Below are 15,634 nucleotides of genomic sequence, written 5' to 3' on the forward strand. Positions count from 1 at the left end.
AACAACACCATCACCTAGTTAACATTCATACCAACCTGTCACTATCTCTGTGTCTAGTACACATAATACATAGTGTTCACTTTGACACACACACGCTAACGAAAGCACACAAACACACAGACATGACTCATAGTAAACTGATTGAGGCAGCAGCATAATGACAAAGAGAAAATGACGTGTGTGTGTGTGTGTGTGTGTGTGTGTGTGTGTGTGTGTGTGTGTGTGTGTGTGTGTGTGTGTGTGTGTGTGTGTGTGTGTGTGTGTGTGTGTGTGTAACGGTAGCTAAAGTGAGTCAGTGAATAAACAGCGCAGCTTCTTTTTCTTGCACTCCTCATCCTCCGTTTCTCCTGTGTGTGTTTTGTTCCTCCTGGTGCACATCTGTGTGTGTGTGTGTGTGTGTGTGTGTGTATGTGTGTGTTTTGTGCAGGGCTCACTGTATCAGCTGTAACTTGACCTTGCTGCCAGGTGTGAGTGTGTGTGTGTGTGTGTGTGTGTGTGTGTGTGTGTGTGTGTGTGTGTGTGTGGTGTGTGTGTGTGAGAGAGGGGGGGGGGGATAAATTCATAAATGAATGGAGGACATCTGCTCAGCTCTGTACAAAGGATTAAAGATACACAGACCTGAGAGAGTGTGTGTGTGTGACTGTTTGTGTGACTGTTTGTGTGACTGTTTGTGTGACTGTTTGTGAGTTCCTCTGAGATGAACTGTGATCGATGTAAAAACACCTTCAAAGTAGCAGGACAGGAAACAACAAGCACAATGTGGCCTTTTGGAGAAAATAGTTCTCAAGAGCTAGCTAGAGTGTTGGAATTGTACAATATAACATTCAATATATCATATAACAATGTGATAAATGCATTAGTCTGTGTGGCTGCTGTGTCTGAATGGTTTTGTGCGTTTTAGCGCATTTGCACAATAAATGTTGGCAGTAAAACTTTGTTAAATTATTTAAATAAGCTTCCATATAATTCAAAATATCAGTTACCTTAACTGAATGGTTACACACACACACATGTACAAATACAATTAATTTAAGATGACAGTAAGGGGTGCAACTCGGTCATCTTTTCAATTAATGGAGTAATAATTTTAGTCCATAAAATATAAAAAAAATAGTCAAACACAATTTGCCAGAGCTCAAGTTTACCACTTAATATTATTAGTATTCTCGGGCCAACAGTCCAAAAGGAAAAGTTATTCCATTTACAAAGAAATCAGAGAAAAGAAGCAAATCCTAAAATCTGACTTTTTTGTTTGATGAATAACTTAAATAACTCCATTGATTATCAAAATTGTTGTCAGTTAATTTTCTGTCCATCAAAATCATTTCAGGACTAGCAGTATAATTGTAATTTGTTCAGAAGGTATTATATAATAATATTTTAATGAATAAATTGAAAACGATAAATTTTTTATGAAAGTGAATTAACTCAAGCTGGAGTATTGCTGTTATTAAAATGAAAAAAAAACACCAAACAATTTTAGCCGTGTTTACCTACAAAATGACAAAGAGAGGGTTGAAGGGTGGTCAATATCTTTGAAATACTAATGTACAATTTCAAAGACTTTTTTCTTCTTCTAAATGAATGGAAAAGCATTTTGGAATGAAACGGCTCAGCAGGATCAAGAGACGTGTCAAATATTTCTCTTTTTAATTAAAGCAACATCTAAATTGGCTTTGAAGACGACACTGTGATCACATCCTCATCGCAGCTGCAAGGAGTTCCTATTTGTCAGGTTCAAAGTCTTATTTTTCTTTTCACTTTGTTCTTCAAGCGTGCACGTGTGTCTCTGTGCGTGTGTGTGTGTGTGTGTGTGTGTGTGTGTGTGCGCGCGCGCACATGTGTCTGTTTGTGTGCAAGTGTGAGCCAAAGTGTGTGCATTGTGTAGTTGCCGGGAGAAGCCCTCTCCATATGAAAGGTTAGGGACGAAAAGATAAACAGCTACCTGCAAACACCTGTCCACATGCACACGCTATGAAATGTGCATGTGCGCGCTGTGTGTGTGTGCGCTTTAAAAGGTAGCAAAACACACACAGCTGCCGAGCAACTGCGAGCGAAGGCCAACAAATGAAAGCGAGTGGGAGAGATGGACAACCACAGGGAGGGAGACAAGCAGCTAAAAACTGTTAACAGGAAACCAACGTGGACATTTTAGATACTACACTTCTCCTTATGTGTGCCCACACACACACACATTTGGAAAGCTTCCATCAATAAGGCCAAGCGTTCACCTGTTCCTCTCCCATGCTCTTTGAAATATGATTAGCTTTGAGCTCCTATGAACAAGGTCTTACCACACACACACACACACACACACACACACACACACACACACACACACACACACACACACACACACACACACACTTGAACACAGTGAAATATGATTTGCTTTGAGCGTTTATGTACAAAGTCTTTGTGATGAAAGAGAACCTAACAGCACAAGTGTCTCAGACAGCGTGTGTGTGTGTGTGTGTGTGTGTGTGTGTGTGTGTGTGTGTGTGTGTGTGTGTGTGTGTGTGTGTGTGTGTGTGTTGAAGAGCTCACTAGCCTTTCTCAGCACCTTTAAACAACACAACCTGCTGCAAAGACTTAAAAGAGCTTGAGAGAGCAGCGCGCGACCTGTTTAATCTTCCCCCTCTCGCAAGACCCATCGCGGCCCGTTTCATCTCCCCCACTCAGCGAGGGAACAAGACGGTCAGACCAGGAACCAATTAACGCCAATTAATAAATATTAAAGACTTTGTTTGACTACTGCCTGCTGCCTCTAAGATAAAATCATAGCCGATTTAAACTCTTTCCAAGAGCACAAACTAAAATGTAAGGACGTTCTTTCTGCTTCCAATAATTATAATATATGTCATAGTGTTGAACATGCTCAGCCTCACTAATACCAATGTGTCCCAATTACAAACTGCGTTCTTATTCCATATGTAAAGCTGGATTTAATTAGGTATAGATCAGAACAGTCGCATTAACCCACATCAGGACATATAGCAACGTTAAGAGTCATGATATTCTGCATATTTCAAGTTCTATTGTCCAGCTCTACTGGCAGTTATTATTTAGAAATCTTAAGTATATTTTTCTTGTTAGTATTATTGAAATAATGTAGTTGTAGTCATGCATAGCAGCCCGATTAGAATTACTATTTAGTACGGAGTTTAAAAATCTTAATTCTAATCTTAACCCGAACCTAACACAAGACTAAACAGATTTAAAGCGCGCACACACACACACACACACACACACACACACACACACACACACACACACACACACATCTGTACGGTGATAAGGATACGGTGCTGCCTGAGTAAGCCGACATGTCGGCCATGTCTTGCAGGTCCCCACACTCGGACTTGATGAGGGACAGGGACAGAGCCTCCGGCCCATGCTGGCCCGGTGAGCTCTGCCTGTGGTGGTGGTGGTGGTGGTGGTGGTGACTGAGATGGCCCCCTCCGAGGGATGCCATTTTGGTTCTGAGGCTGACAGCTTCCCGGGTCATGTCCATAGAATCGGGGGAGGACCGATGATGGTCCTTGGGCCCTGGAGGGTAGCCGGCTCCACCTCCGTGTGAAAGGGGGCTCTGAAAGGGGTAACCCATGAGGGGGAGAGGGAACGGGTGGCGAAAGGATGGAGGGCTAAACCCGAGCGAGGCCGTGAGAGGAGAGGGGTGGAGGGAGGGGTGGTGAGGAGGAGGAGGAAGAGAGAGGTTAGTGTTCTCTCCACCACCTCCTCCGCCGCTCTTGCGCACCACCAGTGGCAGTGCCTCTGTTTGGTCGTTGGGCGTCGGCACACCGCTCAGTCTGCCACTCAAACCACCGAATGAATCCAGCGGGCTCGGGACGATTACATCGCCGAAGCAATGCAGCCGCTGGGTGGAGGAGTGGTAGTTGGGGGTCGGGCTGCCGTCGCCGTTCATACTGAGGGCCAGGGCGCCTCCGCCAAAGCGCGAGTCCGGGGTGAGGGAGGGGAGGGGGCCGAAAGGAGGAGGACAAGACGAGGACGAGTTGGAGGAAGAGGAGGGTGCCGCTGGTGTGCTGCTGTGGCAGCCGTGGTGGTGACTGACGGCCTGCTTGGGTGAGGAGAAGCCCTTGACGACGGTGTCGACGACCTGCGACACAGCGCAGTTGAGTTCCTGCTTCAGCGTCTCTGCCAACTGCCTTCCTCCTCCTCTTTCTCTCCTCTTCATCACCCTCTCTACATTCCTCTCCACCACCTCCCTGCCGTCCACATCGTCCTCCATTTCTCCGTCTATCAGGGCCTGTTCTCGGAGGAGGGCTCGGGCCCGGTCCAGGAACAGGCCTGGGTCCAGCTCAGACAGGTCGTCGTTGCTACGCCGCCCTCTGTCTCTGTGCCTCTCCTCCAGGCCATCGGAGCGGATGCTGTCCTCGGACAAGTTGCCGTCCTCCTCTCTTTCTCCACCCCGGTCGGCCTCTCCGCCTTCGCCGTTGTCTTCCTCTTCCTCGGTCTCCGAGTCGTAGATCTGGTAGAACTTCTCTTGCAGTTGACGCAGCTGTTTCTGAACAACAGAGGACAGAGACTGTTAAAGAAGATGTCTTCTGAACCTAAATGTCACCTGTTACCATACATGTACTGAAAGAGAAATGATAATGGTACAGTAAGTCTCAGGTTATATGAAACCCACAGACATGAAAGCCTTCTCTATCAGCTCTCACATCTCTCTAGGAACAGATTCAAGGAAAAGGATCTCATCTAGGTATTCCTTGAATCTGTGCCACTTTGAAAAGTTGGCCTTCTTTTCCTGAAATCCTGGGTTCCTATTATTTTACAGTGCCTTATGTTGCTAATTAAAACATCAACTCGGCAACTCCCATTTTAAATTGAAAATATGAGCCAGGTGCGGCTGTTTTTGGTGCATTTTAGCTGCAAATGTCTGGAAAGGTCTGTTCTTAATGTCTTCTTCTACCAACCTGCATGTCCTCCAGCTGCAGCTTGAGCTGCCGTCTCTCTTCCTGTCTCTGCTCCTGCCTGGAACACACTAGCTGGGTGAAGCTGTGTTGCTGCTGCGGCAGACGCTGCTTTCTCTTATTCTCCCTGTAAACCTCGCCGACCACACCGCCCCGCGAGCCTGGGGAGCTCAGGAGGGAAGAAGGGCCGTCGCTCCGGCTGTGGTTGTGGCTGCTGGTGTTGTGGCTGTTGCCGTCTCTTCGGTGGTCATTACTGCCGTTGCTGTTGTTGCTGCAATTCTCGTTTTCGCGGTTGCTTTCTTGGTTGTGGTCGCCGTTGGGCCGGACCAGTGGCGAGTGACTCATGCCGCGGATGATGTTTTCCACGCGGGCGCGCTTGGCGCGAAGGTGCTCGTCCGACAGCCTGTCCAAGTCGAAGGTGGAGAGTGAGAGGGGCTGAGCGTGGGAGTTGAGGCTTGAAGGAGGCGGTGGTCGCCCGAAGGAGGAGGAGGAAGGTGGAGGGGCAAGAGGAGGCCCAGGAGAGAGGCAGTCGGACGGGCTGTCCCGGTCGCGGGAGGAGTTGCTGCAGGCGTCCTCGGCGTGGATCTCTGAGCCTCCACTGGACAGAGCTCCACTCCCCTGTGATGGAGGACAGGAGGACTGAATTAATAATGAATTAAACATATTATTTAATCATTGAATGAGGATTGAGGACTAGTAATGGACTTAACATATCACCACTACCTGTGGGTTTGTGTATACCTGGAAGCCTGAGTCGCTCCCTCCATTCTTCCCCATGTTATTCTTCAGCAGCTGAGAGATGATGGTAGCACCAGGGAAAGGCATTATGGCGTCTTCGTACGAGTTGGCCCTCTTCAGCAACTTCCTCAAAACATTGGACTTCTCTCCGTCACCTTTGGCGCCGCCATGTCCGTGACTGACCAGCGAGCAGTCTCCGTCCTGATCGGGGCCGTGTGATTGGTTCATGCTGTCAAACAGGGTCTCCCTGGCGTGGCTGAATAACGCACTAGCCACAGTTCTTTTCACCCCGATGTCGACACGTCGGCGCTTGGTCTGTCTGGTTAGGAGAGTGGTGCTGTCATGATCAGGCATCACGCAGGGGAGCTAAACGGACATGACCAGGGGTCCTCTCAGACACGCAGGATGGGAAGTTTCCTGGTCAACCACAAACACAAATGATTTCAATCATTTAATATCACCTGGAAAGTAGCATTTAGATAGTTTTCATGTCCCAAATTACATCTTTATAAATTGGCAAAATCGTGCATAAAGTGATAATTTTTCAGTCAGAGAGAAACCCAATCATTAAAATTGGTATCTATATTTCATGTCCTAAAATTAGTCTGCCCAGAAATAAATATTTTAAATATATATAGTGAATTCTGAGTTAAACTAGCGCAAAACATAAAATATGAATTAAAATCCACTGTCTATAGTGTTTTTTAAAAATGTCAGAATTATTTCTTACAATAAAATCTCCACATGTAAAAAAACATTAGATGACTACCGATAACGTGCTTGTTTTCTACCATTTTAACTATCAAACACAGTAGACTTTAATTAATATATAAATCACAAAAATGTCAAGCAACTCAACAACAACATATCTGACTGGAGCGAATGAGGCAGCCTCGTTTATCCATCACCAAATTCTTAAAACTACACACAGCGCATTGCTAGACCAAAAGCCACGGGAACCACTGTGAGGAAGAAGCACTCTTTAAAATAGTTCAAGGAGATATTCCCACAGAGCAGTAACACCTGCCTTTTAATAACCAAAATCATTTCCCATTTCCTCCTTGTCCCCTGAGAGGCAACCTTGATTTCTGCATCTTGTGAGGAATCTCTCTCTCTCTTATTGTCAGAGGAATTTCACTCCACTCTGAAGAAAATGTGTGTGAATTTCATTTGTTCAACATTTCCACTTGATTTTAAAGAAATAGGTACTTAACTGACATTTCTAATATCTAATATGAATATTTTATTTCAACAAGAAAATGTATATTCTTATAAATGCTACCACTTGGTTTTTTTTTTTACCAAGTTCTCCACATAGCGCACATCCAAAGCTTGGTTATTTTTTCTGTCATGAGTGAATATATTGTCTATTATTTGGTAAGTGTAGAAAGGTACACCTATAGTGGACAAAAGAACTCCAGAAAGTGCAGGATAACCTAACCTTAACTACCTAAAACTGAATTCTTAAAGAAACAAAAGTCTCAAGTCAAAGCTGAATTTACTGCGCGGGCTGCTTTCATGATTCATTTAGAGATCAAGCTTTTAAAAAGCAAATTCAAAACCCTCTAAAAAGGGTCACCAAAAATAAGCCGTGGCCATTTTAAGAGTTGGAAGTGAATATCTGCTTGCTCTTGTGCCCTAACACGCATGCATACCGCCAGCGCTTTCCATGTTACATGTTTGCATCTGTTTTGCAAGTGATTTCAGGGTCAGGTCTAGGGAAATATTTCAAAGCTGCTTCCTACAACAGTTTGGCAGAGCCGTGCCTGTGTTCCTAAGAGTCAAGCAGTTTTAATTCCACTGTTAAAATGCGTTCACGTAAAAACTGCACTGACAACGTGCTCAAGCGCACAGACGGACTGAATCGGGGACACGAGTAATATGTGTTTGCCAAAAGCCCACAGCCGCCGAGAAAGCAGACACTGCTGTGTTCCTGCAGGGCCATTACCAAATGAATTAGTTTCCAAACAGGAGGAGGGTTCGTTTGAATGTGACTCCGAGTGTCAGCGTTGGAGACGAGCTGTGTTCAGAAAAAACACTCAGCTCCTCAACACGGTGGCCGGCAGTGACCCAGATACACTCACACATGCAGTACATGCATACTCTCTGTTTTTGCGTGATTGGTTCCTCTGGGCAGAGGTCTGGCACACACACACACACACACACACACACACACACACACACACACACACACACACACACACACACAGAGGGGGAGGTAGAGAGAGAGTGAGAGACAGTTCAGATTAGAGGGTCCAAAGAGCTTGAAGACTTGGTTGTATTGAAATGTGTGTCTAAGGTCAAATTAAGGGTGCATCATTGCAAAATGTTTCCTATCAGCATCAGTAAAACACAAGATGCATTCACCACCACTGTGAACATACTGGACTCATAAATACTCCTGTAATACCACGCAGCTACGCAAGGTGTTTAAATAGACAAGAAGTTCAGCAACTGTTGCATTCATGTTTAAAGGTGAGCACTGAAAGGGGATGTGAGAGTGTGTGTGTGTGTGTGTGTGTGTGTGTGTGTGTGTGTGTGTGTGTGTGTGTGTGTGTGTGTGTGTGTGTGTGTGTGTGGTTTCTGTATCTTAACAGAAACTGTAGTTTTAATCTGCACTTGAAGAGCAGGAATAACTTTGCTCTGCAATTGAGAACTGAAATGGGAAGTAGAGTAACTGTAACTGTCTTATTTCCATATAGAGAGAATACAAGCGTGTGAAAAGTCACTTTCACCAAGACTATGATCTCAAAATGACAACAATTTAAAACAAGGATAACATGATTTTCAGGAATAAAACTTTTTGTAATGGGTTGTCATAATTTGCACACCTTGTACTTCCCTCTGCAGTTCTAAGAGGAACCAAATAGCGAGGTTATTACTGATCGCTTCAGTGTGAAGCTGTCCCGAGTCTGACAGAGAACAAGCGGAGACTTTTACGCACGGCGCTATGGACGGCACATATAGAGAGATGTTTGTCGCAGTCCAACCAACAATTAGTCCGCGATAATAACACCACGGGTGTTATTGCGGGAGGAGAAATCCACTGGCACCCGCTGCAAACATATCCGTGTATTCTTTTATTATAAAGTTGTATTGAAGTAGTGACGAGCTGTGCCAATAGAGAGAGAGAAACACACTTGTGTATTAAACGGTCTGCTCTTGTTTCCGCTCTATGGAAACGAGGCTGAATGTTAAATTACAGATCAATAAAATCAAACTCCGAAGAAAGAGGATGTCGCTCCTCGTTTGCTTTAAAGCGAGAATCAGAATAGAAGAAGAAGGTTTTAAAACACATTTCAATATTGACTGACTTGTTAATCATCTGCCAATAAAAAAACACGAAATCCAAAAGCAGCGGCAGGTGCGTAAATCCAAGCGAGTTGAACTCAATACCCACAAACTGGCAACCAAAGTTAAGCAGCGAGCAGTGAACAAAAGCTCATTTTAATTTTATAACAAACTTCCCAGGGAGAATTGACTTCACGCAGTCTCGTCTCGTTTAAGCACAAGCAGACTGAAGCGCTTAAAGTCAACATTAGAAGAAACTGTTTCGGAAAATAGTCCAAAATGCATCTAAACCCTCTGGATCCGCGATGCGAGGATGGACCGTCTGCTCGAACTAACAGTGGAAGTTAAGTTCCAGCGAACACGGTCGGACAAATCACACACACTCATACGCACACATACAATATATGAGCCCACGAGCGACAATCATAATGGTAATAAATAATACGTGTTTCCACTTACTTCTCTCTCTCTCGAGTGTTTCTCCAAGTCGGTCCGTCGAAGAAAGGGCGAACACGAGAGACAGATCCGCACTCGTCGTTGAGATCAATGCCGTAATTTACTACTGCAAAGTGGAGACGTATGCAGAGCGTGCGCGCGCGCAGGCTTGAGTGTGTGTGCGGGAGGGAGCGAGAGAGACACACAGAGAGAGAGAGAGACACTCATCGGAAAAGTGTGTGTGTGTGTGTGAGAGAGAGAGAGAGAGAGAGAGAGAGAGAGAGAGAGAGAGAGAGAGAGAGAGAGAGAGAGAGAGAGAGAGAGAGAGAGAGAGAGAGAGAGAGAGAGACTGCTCTTGTGCGCCGCTCTCCTCCCGGGACGGGAAGTGTTCAGTATCAAGCGCACCCGGTCCGTCCGGCACTGATCAGCTCGTCGCGAATCCTGAGTCTCCCTCTGACCGACAGCAAGACTCTCAATAAGACACAAGAAGAGACGCGCGTGAAGGATACGCGAAGACGCTGCGTCACTGGCCCCGGAGTGAGGTAACGACTCCCCCTGACCAATAAGGAAGAGGAACCGGGGACGCTGGATTTTATTTATAAGGAGCCCCCCGAAAACAGCGCGCAGCCAGAGCGGAGTGAGAGAGGGAGGAGAGAGGAGCAGAGAGCATGACGCGGAGGGTAAACTGAAAGTCAGGTTCACCAACCTTTCTCCTTTACGGAGAAGCTGCAGACATATTTAGAGAATCAATTCATTGTTTAACTTTAACCGGACTTTAAGTGCATCAGTTTCCCTCTTTTGTGTTCAAACTTTGAATTCCTTTTTTTATTTTATTTCTCGTCATGACCGAAGGGAGGTCAAACCCCAGTTAGTGATACAAATACATTCTCAGTAAATCAAAGCAGTAAATGTAACACGTGGACTCCAGACTTGTGCCATTAAATAAAAATAACTTTAGAATGTCAGTTATGATTGAAGAGCCACGGTCAGCGATAGGTTTTATTGTGTGCATGTGTTTACTCTGTTACAACAGTATTTATGTGCACGTGCACTGTAAGCACTCAGCTCTACGGTTATTACGTTTTTTAATAAACACAGGCTAAATAAAATGTACGTGTTTCTTTTCTTTTCTCCTCACTTTCACCCTGTTTAAGCCCACGACTATAAACATAGACACACGTTTGTCTTCATGCAGCTGTAACTGCCTGTGCGTAATTGGAAACAACCGCGCGCCTCTACGCGGAGCTCCATGTCAATCAAAGAAAGTTCCCCAAAACGCAGAAAAGTAACCCGATACTTCTTGATGGGAAACTCGACTCTTCTCCAGAGATCGGAGGTCAGGCCACCACTGGAGCTGATAGTCCGGGTTTTGCTCATGGACACTTCAGCACAGCGGAGGCTTGCTTCGAGCTGGGAGGATCTCTCCGTTTTCCACCGATCCAGACCGCAGTCCGTCCTTCTGAAGAGACCGAGAGGTGCGAATTAAACAAAATCACAGGAATATTTCTAGTTGAAGCGAATTTAAAATTACAACACGCTGAGGCCTTTTGACAAACAGGCTTCCTAAAGATCCAGCGATGAATCCTGCACCGAATTTTGATTTATTGCATAAGAATATCAGCGTTCTTTGTCACATTTTATATAAAAGACTCTTAATTACAGTTGGGGCTAATTAAATTAAATTGTTAAGACTTTGCATTTTGTGTTGCGTCTTTATGCTGAGTTAACACGCACGTTCCTGCAGTATCGAGGCTCACTGATGAGTCTGATTCACCGTTCTGAGTGCGCAGCTAGAAAAAAAAAGACCGAATTATTGCAGACTGGTCCTGTAGGACGTATCACGTTTAAATCCACTGGAGCTCAACAGACGAGTCAAATCTGAATCACAAAAACAGAAGAAAAAAAATGGATGAAGCGAATTAGTTTATTTTTATTTTTCAGGGAAGTCAATCCGAGTAAAACAGTTAAAACAAGACAGAGTGCAGATTGTGTCTGTGCTCATACACAATTCTGTTTATGAGCATTAAACGTATGAGGCAGATTACCTCTCAAGAGAACCTCACGGAACTAAAGAAAAAAACAATGAGTGAGAAAAATGGAACTATAATGTCGAGATTTTTGTTTTGATTTTTAAAAGCCGTTTATGTCAAATTAGATTAGAGATGAACTGGATTAAAGCAGAGTTCTACAGCATGCAGAGGTATGCCAGTGTGCCTCGTGCCTGTGTGGGCCACCTCATAAAAAACACGTATTTCCTATAAATACTGCGCGTTTGTAATTCACAGTTATTGAGATGAAACTATTTTCTTGAAGCCCGGTGTTCCTGCGGATTCAGACGAGGTCATTCAACATGGAAACGGAATTTCCGCATTATTATTCAATATGAAATATCAGCGGACCCTTTCTAACAAACCAGCAGTATAAGAGCTGTGCATGGCAGTGCCACTTATCCAGCAGCTCTCCTCTTAACTTAATTACGCACGGGAATAATCGGCATTTACACGAAGTTACACAATTATTTAGCCTACTCGTCAGCTGTGACGTGCGGCTTCATTTGTAGAAAAGATAAATATTAAAGCCCAGAAATGAAAATGAATATTTCCCCCGAGGAGACAGATGTGTGTTCCGTGTTTCACAGGTTGTCCTCGCATGCAGAGGCAAACAGGCCCAGTTTTCTGATGATCCCTTGCCAATTATTTGGCACAGACATGGCAGCTTAACTCCACAACAATGCAACACACAAACTTTTGTTTCCACTTAAACAACGAGCTGTACAAGATGTGACCTATTTCAACGACGGGTGATGCCGTGTTCTTGTTTAGTAACTTTTGAAATGAATGTGAATATTTCTCTCTTTATATATCCGATCCGCGTGCAGCCGAGGAGTGCGCAGCTGGATGAGCAGAAAATGCGCACGTTTAGAGAAGACTATAAGTATCGCTCCCAAGCTTTTGGAAAAATATGTATTTATAAAAATAAATCCCAGTATTCTAACTGTGAGGCCAAATAAAGGAGGGGGCGGTGTGCTGTATGGATGTCGAGAAGAATGGTCTTATCCGTGGGAGGAGGAGGGCACCATTTTGCTTATGAAAATGTTCAGAATGACACAGTTAGAAAAATAAAATGTCAATTTACAGGAAAAAGGCAAAAGGATGCTATAAAATAACAGCTAGATTATGACCAATGCAGGCTGAGAAACGACCTCTAAAGAAAGTCTAGATCATCTTGTCTCATCATTATGTGCTTTCAGTGTTGAACATATTTGTTGCTGCAGCTGTTTTCATGATCATGAGTAGAAAATAAATGTAGGCTATTAATGTTTAACTCATTGATCTCCCTGCATGTGTTTACATGCCTGATGTGGCGATGACCCTTCACTAGTGTTTGTGTGTGAGTGATGGTGAGAGTGTGTGTTACTCTGTGAGAGAGCGAGAGAGAGAAAGTCAACACACACACACACACACACACACACACACACACACACACACACACACACACACACACACACACACAGGAGGTGGAAACTGTGTGTGTTTGGTCATGACCAGTCACCCTGAACGGTCCCTACAGTTTACTGAACACCGACATCAGTGACCTCACAACCCAAATACCAACAGTGAGTTTATTTTTGCTGCTAATATCAAAGGAATTAACCAAAGAGTCAAATTTACAATCCAGAGAAAAAACACGATAGCACCCAAAAGCCCACAGTGACATCTGAGGTAGCTTCTTCCTTCTTATGGATTAATGTGATGTGACGACTAACAACCTGTTACTGCATGGACTCCAGGCAGTAACACCGTGTGAACAGACATTTGAGACAAATATTGCACATAAGAATGAGTCATGAGTCGTTGACCACAGGTTTAGTTTAAGTCTTAAACTGTTTTATTCCAGTTCCACTTTTCTGTTTCAACCAAAGACCGAAGAAGACACGCACATCGCATCAACGACGTCAGCTCTACTTCTCTTAAGGATTGTTCCGACACAAAGGGTGATTGTTTTTCTCGATTAATCGAATAGTTGTCTGAGTCTATGAGCTTTTAGAAAATGGTGAGAAATGTAGATCAGTGCCCAAGATGACATCCTCAAATGTCCTGTTTGGTCCACAACTAAAAGACATTCAGTTTACTGTCACAGAAAAAGGAAGAAACCAGAAAACATTCACATTTAAGGAGCTGGAATCAGAGAATTGTTGTAGATTAATTTAAAAGTTGACAACTAATTGATTCATTTTTTTCATCTCTAGTTAGTTTGGCTCTATTGTGTGTCTGTGCGTCCACAGCATCTGTATCAGCCTGTTATCAACAGAAAACTTCTTCTCACTGGACTAAAGTAGACTCAACTATCTGCTGTTAGCGATGCTACATCTTGAGGGATCATCTAGTGGCTTCAGGTAATGTTACTAAAAACAGCATATTCTTCCTCATAATGGCTCAATGTCATGAAAAGTTCACTTTGCTAAAAGGTTGGCACGTCGCATATGGACGCCTTACACGTGAACGCACACATGCACACACACACACCGAGATGTGTGTTTTATCTCTGCGGATCATCATCGCGCTGCAAAGGGAGACAAAAAGGGAATAATGAAAATAGAAAGGCAGAGAGAGGGAATAATGACAGGCCTGCCACTGATGGAGGTCTGGAGGTAAAGACAGATGGATGCAGAGGTTTCTCTTTCTGTCTTTTTCTCCATCTCTCCGCTGTTTTTCTCTCGCTCTCTTTTTCTCCCCCTTTCTCCTCTTTCTCTTTTTCGTCTGCTCCCTTTCCATCAAGATGCCATTATTCAGGACATTAGCGAAGAAGAGCTAAAAGCTCTCACTGTCGAGGAGGGTCCCAGGGTCCTTTCTGAGAGCTGTGACGCAAATACACACACACACACACACACACACACACACACACACACACTTTGACTACAGAAGTACCGTGTAGTATAGGTGAAGAGGTAAGAGGTGGTGAAAAGGTCTTATTGCAGACATTACGGGATCTCTGCTCCTCTACTCTCCTCTGTGACCAAAAACATGGACATTAGCTGACACAAAGAAAAATGAACATGCTCAATAAAGCACATTTTGACACGCATCATCTTCTCTCTTTGCTTTCTCATAATGCCTTGAATAATGCTGAAAATTGAGGCATATTGTGTGGATAAATTAGGTAAGGGCATTGATGTGTGCATGAGCTCCGGATAATGTGCGCTATACGTTATCATAAATGTTTTTAAGAATCTCTTAATCGTGGATTACACTAGTTAGTGCCTGACTGCCTGAAGTGTGTCTTCACAAGTTATGTTCACATGAAACTACTTTACATCTGCAGTTACATTACATCTGCTACTTTAGTTCAGGCAGGTGTGGAGGTGTCACTTTGTAGAACTAAACATGCAGTTGCAGCAGCAGTCATTCTATTAGTTTAAGTTAAAGGAGATGTAGCAGTGGTGATGTCATAGTTGTTTGGAAAGAGATGTGGTCGAAATAACATCTGGATCAGCTATAGTACAAGATGTGGTAGTAATAATGATAACATCTGTATCAGCTATAGTAGTACATGTGGTAGTAATAATAACATCTGGTTCAACTATAGTAGTACATGTGGTAGTAATAATAACATCTGGATCAGCTATAGTACAAGATGTGGTAGTAATAATGATAACATCTGTATCAGCTATAGTAGAAGATGTGGTAGTAATAATAACATCTGTATCAGCTATAGTAGAAGATGTGGTAGTAATAATAATAACATCTGTATCAGCTTTAGTAGTACATGTGGTAGTAATAATAACATCTGTATCAGCTATAGTAGTACATGTGGTAGTAATAATAACATCTGGATCAGCTATAGTACAAGATGTGGTAGTAATAATGATAACATCTGTATCAGCTATAGTAGAAAATGTGGTAGTAATAATAACATCTGTATCAGCTTTAGTAGTACATGTGGTAGTAATAATAACATCTGGATCAGCTATAGTACAAGATGTGGTAGTAATAATGATAACATCTGGATCAGCTATAGTAGAAGATGTGGTAGTAATAATAACATCTGTATCAGCTATAGTTCAAGATGTGGTAGTAATAATAACATCTGTATCAGCTTTAGTAGATGTGGTAGTAATAATAACATCTGTATCAGCTATAGTACAAGATGTGGTAGTAATAATAATAACATCTGTATCAGCTTTAGTAGTACATGTGGTAGTAATAATAACATCTGTATCAGCTATAGTAGTACAT

The 15,634-nt window shown here is 43.5% G+C and overlaps 1 protein-coding gene across 2 annotated transcripts in view; it reads right to left on the reverse strand.

Moving 5' to 3' along the window:
• LOC137878852 (prospero homeobox protein 1-like) overlaps window positions 1-9,899 on the reverse strand; it is a 34,156-nt gene extending 24,257 nt beyond the window's left edge. Inside the window, exons 1-4 of one of the 2 annotated variants that reach the window (XM_068719293.1) lie at window positions 9,423-9,899; window positions 5,658-6,089; window positions 4,938-5,552; window positions 3,305-4,525 (exon numbers count right to left, since the gene is read on the reverse strand). In XM_068719293.1, coding sequence (XP_068575394.1) covers window positions 3,305-4,525; window positions 4,938-5,552; window positions 5,658-6,026 — 2,205 coding nt within the window. In that variant the 5' untranslated portion in view covers window positions 6,027-6,089; window positions 9,423-9,899. The remainder of the gene's footprint in view (window positions 1-3,304; window positions 4,526-4,937; window positions 5,553-5,657; window positions 6,090-9,422) is intronic. The other variant, XM_068719294.1, reaches the window with a different exon arrangement.
• Between the last annotated feature and the right edge of the window lie 5,735 nt (window positions 9,900-15,634).

The sequence above is a fragment of the Cebidichthys violaceus genome, unplaced genomic scaffold (genome assembly GCF_023349555.1).
Source record: "Cebidichthys violaceus isolate CVI_PGR_0920_01 unplaced genomic scaffold, fCebVio1.0.p SCAF_24, whole genome shotgun sequence".
Lineage (NCBI taxonomy): Eukaryota > Metazoa > Chordata > Actinopteri > Perciformes > Stichaeidae > Cebidichthys > Cebidichthys violaceus.